General features: G+C 45.5%; 1 protein-coding gene across 1 annotated transcript in view; it reads left to right on the top strand.

Annotated features, from left to right (window-relative positions):
- LOC115163346 (protein ABHD15-like) overlaps positions 1-4164 on the top strand; it is a 12029-nt gene extending 7865 nt beyond the window's left edge. The window contains exons 2-3 of the mRNA XM_029715143.1: positions 2494-2846; positions 3371-4164. Of these exons, the coding sequence (XP_029571003.1) occupies positions 2494-2846; positions 3371-3992 (975 nt within the window). The 3' untranslated portion in view covers positions 3993-4164. The remainder of the gene's footprint in view (positions 1-2493; positions 2847-3370) is intronic.
- Positions 4165-6197: the final 2033 nt, after the last annotated feature.

The raw sequence follows: 6197 nt of genomic DNA, 5'->3' as shown, positions 1-6197 counted from the left end.
GTGATTCCCCTCCAGTATGATGACTTGACTGTGATACCCTCCAGTAAGATGACTTGACTGTGATACCCTCCAGTATGATGACTTTACTGTGATATCCTCCAGTATGATGACCTGACTGTGATACCCCTCCAGTGTGATGACTTGACTGTGATACCCCTCCAGTATGATGACTTGACTGTGATACCCCTCCAGTATGATGACTTGACTGTGATACCCTCCAGTATGATGACTTGACTGTGATACCCCTCCAGTATGATGACTTGACTGTGATACCCCTCCAGTATGATGACTTGACTGTGATACCCTCCAGTATGATGACTTGACTGTGATACCCCTCCAGTATGATGACTTGACTGTGATACCCTCCAGTATGATGACTTGACTGTGATACCCTCCAGTATGATGACTTGACTGTGATATCCCTCCAGTATGATGACTTGACTGTGATACCCTCCAGTATGATGACTTGACTGTGATACCCCTCCAGTATGATGACTTGACTGTGATACCCCTCCAGTATGATGACTTGACTGTGATACCCCTCCAGTATGATGACTTGACTGTGATACCCTCCAGTATGATGACTTGACTGTGATACCCCTCCAGTATGATGACTTGACTGTGATACCCTCCAGTATGATGACTTGACTGTGATACCCTCCAGTATGATGACTTGACTGTGATACCCTCCAGTAAGATGACTTGACTGTGATACCCTCCAGTATGATGACTTTGCCTCTGCATTTAACAGTTGTGTTATGACAGTGATGATGTCATTTCTACTTTCTCCATTTCTACGGTTGGTCAAGTCAGAGACAAATCCATTTGGTCTTCTTCACAGAGCTGTTTTCAGGCTGAATGTTGGACCTTGAATATTTGAGGGAGTTTGTGAGAGTTTGACATAATTCATCTGAAGAATGTGGCAGTGTGTAAATGTGTTGCAGACGCATGTGTAGGAGTGTGTGTGGCAGGATGTACTGTAGGTGTTTGTGCTGGCGTGTGCATGCTTCTGAGTGACAGTGTGTAGGTGTGTGTCTGCAACTGTACAGGCATGGGTTTGTGTGTGTGTGGGCGTGTGCATGCTTCTGTGTTTCTCGAGTCTCTGTGACAAGAATTCCTCATTGGCTCGACACTGGCAGCGTAGTCGAGAGGGAAAACACACCGAGGACTGAAGCAAAGTTAACCTGCTTTATACCTCATCATCCTTATGTTGGAAAATAGCTGTACTTCAATGAAATAGTGTAGCCGCATTAATACTGCTGTGATCCACTATAGTAGTAGGATGAATTGATTCAGAGAGAGGGAGAGAGGTTGAGAGTGAGCGAGAGACAGAGCGAGAGAGAGATAGAAACAGAAAGAGATAGAAAGAGAGAGGGAGAAAGGTTGAGAGAGAGAGACAGAGAAAGAGATAGAAACAGAGAGAGCAACAGAGAGAGAGAGAAACACAGAGGGAGAAAGGTTGAGAGAGAGAGAGAGAGAGAAAGAGAGAGAGATAGAAACAGAGAGAGAGAAACAGAGAGAGAGAGAGAAAAACACAGAGGGAGAAAGGTTGAGAGAGAGAGAGAAACAGAGAGCGAGATAGAAATAGAGTGGGAGAGAGGTTGAGAGAGAGAGAGAAACACAGAGGGAGAAAGGTTGAGAGAGAGAGAGAAACAGAGAGCGAGATAGAAATAGAGTGGGAGAGAGGTTGAGAGAGAGAGAGAAAGAGAGAGGGAAGGAAAGAGGTTGAGAGAGAGAGCGACAGAGAGAGAGAGAACTTCTGTGAGTGTAATGTTTACTGTTCATTTTTATTGTTTATTTCCCTTTTGTATACTATCTACTGCACTTATTTTGGCAATGTTAATTTAATTGAATTGAGAGAGAGAGAGAGAGAGAGAGAGAGAGAAAGAGAGAAAAGGAGAGAGAAAGGATGATATCCAGGTTTAAGTGTTCTTGCAGGTTTCTCAGCTCTGTAAATATTTAATGCAGTGATCTGTTACACCTCCTCTTGGTCTCTCTAGTCTCTCTAATCATTGTCTTCTTATAGCTCTTTGAAGCTGTTCATTCATACTCTGTGGGTGTGTTGGAAATGGCACCCTATTCCCTATAAAGTGCATTATTTTTTATAGGGAATAGGAGGCCATTTCAGATGCAGCCTGTGTTGGTGTTGTTACAGTTCATAGTCAGTTGAAACATTCAATATTAGATTAGATTTATGTAGGGCTTTTTCGAAGACCTCACATATTCTGACCTCACAGTTCATAGTCAGTCATGCATTAATGGATGAATGGATTTAAATAGTGCTTTTACATTGACTAAACACTATGTGAGCTCACACTGACCACTGTGTCTCCATCTGTCCGTCCCTCTTCTACCTCCAGCTTTGATGATGTCACAGTTCATCCTGTAGTGAGGTGAACCAGTGATTGATTGGACCTCACTGCTATGTCACTTCAATTCAATAAAAGTCTATGTTGTCATGAATTACATAATGTTCTGTTTCCTGTCCTTCAGCTCTGTGAGGTGGCGTTGTCCCACGGCTACCTCCCTGTGGTGTTTAACCGGCGCAGCCACAACGCCACCCCCCTCAGCACCGTCAAGCTGCAGCAGTTTGGCGACCCAGGGGACCTACGCGAGGCCGTGCGCTACGTGCGCTACAGGCAGCCCGTGAGCCGGCTGTACGCGGTGAGCGAGAGCACGGGGTCCGGCCTCCTCCTCTCCTACCTAGGAGAGTGTGGTTCATCCAGCTACGTGACGGCCGCCGCTTGCCTCTCGCCAGTGTTCCGCTGCCAGAGCTGGTTTGAGAAAGGACCCATCTGGCCCCTACACTGGGCTCTGGTGACTTACCAGAAGATATGCCTCAACAGGTAAGGGATGGAGGGAGGGGGGAGGGAGGGAGAGGAGAGGGATGGAGAGGGAGAGGAGAGGGAGAGGGGAGGGAGTGATAGGGGTGGGAGGGGAGGGAGGGAGAGAGAGAGGAAGAAGGGAGAGGGAGGGAGGGACAAACAGGGTAGGGAGAGGGTAGGGAGGGATGGAGGGCGAGCAGAGGGTGGAGAGAGAAAGAGAGAAACCTGATTGAGAAGAGGAGAAGAAAGGGAATAATGTCACATACCCTGATATTACAGGATTTGATTAAAATACAATACCATTACCATGGCAACCGCTGCCCACCATGCTATTGATGTAGCAGGGCATCAGGACCCAACTTGTGGTTTCACAATCAATGCTAACAAGGATGTTATAGAGCCATGCAGCTCTTCTAGTTTGATTTACTGATTGTACTTGTTTGTGTGTGTGGCTGTGTGTGGGTGTTGTGTGTGTTTCTTTATGTTTGTGTGTGTGTGTGTGTTCATGAACACGTGTGTGTGTGTTCTTGTCTGGGTATATCTAGGTACAGGACAGTGCTGGGTGAGACAGTGCACACCGATGCCCTTTTTTCCAGCTGTTCCACGCGTGGCCTGGAGGAGGTGCTGTTCTGCCAGCAGCCAGGCCCTAAAGGAGCCCCGGCCCTAGCAGCGGGCACCAGCAGCAGCAGTGGTGGAGCCTGGGAGGCCTACTGGGAACGCAATGAACCCCTCCGGGATGTAGACGAAGTCGCCATCCCCGTTCTGAGTGTCTGTGCTCAGGATGACCCTATCAGAGGAGACCCCCAGTCTACCCTACCCCTGGAACTCTTCGAGAGCAACCCCCACTTCTTCCTGCTGCTGACCACCAGAGGGGGACACTGTGGCTTTAACACCCAGGAAGGGAGTGCTTTCTCTGGGGGAGGGACCTTTGGAGGGACACCTGGGACTAGCTGGAGCCACCGGGCCCTGCTGGAGTTCTTTAGGGCCACCACGGACTTCATTGCGGCAGAGGAGAGGGCTAAGCAGACTGCCAGACGGAGGGGCCTGGGGGGTAGCAGCCAGGGCAAGGTCTTCAGACATCGTAGTGTCAGTAGCTGTAAGAGGCTGCCCGCATGCTCACATAACATACACACTATCTACAACTGGCAGAGGTCTTATACACGATGAGCTGGGGTTATGATATTGGATATTATGGATGATAAGGGATTGATATTATGGATGATAGGGGATTTATATTATGGATGATAGGGGATTTATATTATGGGTGATAAGGGATGTTTATTATGGATGATAAGGGATTTATATTATGGATAAAATAGGATTTATATTATGGATGATAAGGGATTTATATTATGGATGATAAGGGATTTATATTATGGATGATAAGGGATTTATATTATGGATGATTAAGGATTTATATTATGGATGATAAGGGATTTATATTATGGATGATAAGGGATTTATATTATGGATGAAAAAGGATTTATATTATGGATGATAAGGGATTTATATTATGGATGATAAAGGATTTATATTATGGATGATAAGGGATGTATATTATGGATGATAAGGGATGTATATTATGGATGAAAAAGGGTTTATATTATGGATGATAAGGGATTTATATTATGGATGATAAGGGATTTATATTATGGATGATCAAGGATTTATATTATGGATGATAAGGGATTGTATCTGCAGCACAAGAAAGCTTTGCATTTAACGGCTGAATATTAATCTGTGTGCAGCAGTCACCTGGGTAATTGATGGAACATGGTTTCATTGACACACACACACGCACACGCACTCGCACACACACGCACGCACACACACACACACACACACACACACACACACACACACACACACACACACACACACACACAGAATTTAAGGATGAACATTCCAAAACACACTATGTGTTACCAGAAAAGCCTGTGTGTGTGTGTGTGTGTGTGTGTGTGTGTGTGTGTAGGTGTGTGTGTGTGTGTGTGTGTGCGTGTGTGCGTGCGTGTGTGCGTGCGTGCGTGCGTGCGTGTGCGTGTGTGTGCGTGTGCCTCCGCCCGATGACTGTCCAAAAATGCCCGTCTGGACACTGGACTGCCAGTATTTCTCTGACGAGCCAATCAGATTCAAGGGGAAACTATGTGTAATGATATTGTGATGTTTTGCTGAACTGGGTGGAACCAGTTGGTTTGTGGCTTTTCACACATGTTGTAATTCAAACTCTGACTGGGGTTTGTTGAATGTAGCTGGAATCGCAACTTTGAATTGGCGCTGTTAGTGACATGATGATTTTCCTGTAGTTTCTAAACAATGTTAAACTTGTGCTAATTGTGTTAAATGATCTGAATCATTGGGAAGGAACGATGTAATAAAAGAAAAAGAGGAGGAATGTATCATGGAAGGATTTCATTTTGGTCATGTACTGTTATCTTTTGTCCAGACATAATTACAGCAATGTTGTGTAACACTGTATGAATTTAACAGTCTTCAGTTATTATATGTGGAATTTTATGTACAATACTGTATGTGTCATACTTAGAACTTCGTGACTATGTAGAGTAGAGTTCTGTTTCTCTGAGGATTCATCAAACACATGGAGAGTTTTCCATTTAGACGTCTCCTAAAATAGCTCTATGCCCAGAGCAATACCACTGTCTTTGTGTGTGTGTGTGTGTGTGTGTGTGTGTGTGTGTGTGTGTGTGTGTGGTGTGTGTGTGTGTGTGTGTGTGTGTGTGTGTGTGTGTGTGTGTGTGTGTGTGTCTGTCTGTCTGTCTGTCTGTCTGTCTGTCTGTCTGTCTGTCTGTCTGTCTGTCTGTCTGTCTGTCTGTCTGTCTGTCTGTCTGTCTGTCTGTCTGTCTGTCTGTCTGTCTGTATGTTTGTGGTGTGTATTCGTGTGTGTGTGTATGTGTCTGTATGTGTGTGGTGTGTATTCGTGAGTGTGTGTATGTGTCTGTATGTTTGTGGTGTGTATTCGTGTGTGTGTGTGTATGTGTCTGTATGTGTGTGGTGTGTGTGTGTGTGTGTGTGTGTCTGTCTGTCTGTCTGTATGTTTGTGGTGTGTATTCGTGTGTGTGTGTATGTGTCTGTATGTGTGTGGTGTGTATTCGTGTGTGTGTGTGTATGTGTCTGTTTGTGTGTGGTGTGTATTCGTGTGTGCATACGTGTGTGTGTCTGTGTGTGACCGTGTGATCTGGTTAGATATCTCTCCTCGGTGTGTCCCTACAGATCCTCATCCACATAGACAGCTGCTACTGCTGGACCACAGAGCCAACTCTACAGTTAGCATCAAGCCCTGACCCTTTACAAAATACACTACCTTTCCTTGGTGCCATTATTCCAGGATTACTAAAGCCGTATCTGTAATCG

This window comes from Salmo trutta, chromosome 26 (genome assembly GCF_901001165.1).
Source record: "Salmo trutta chromosome 26, fSalTru1.1, whole genome shotgun sequence".
Taxonomy (NCBI): Eukaryota; Metazoa; Chordata; class Actinopteri; order Salmoniformes; family Salmonidae; genus Salmo; species Salmo trutta.
Note: the sequence above shows the minus strand (reverse complement) of the source record. Positions and strands in the feature narration are given on the sequence as shown.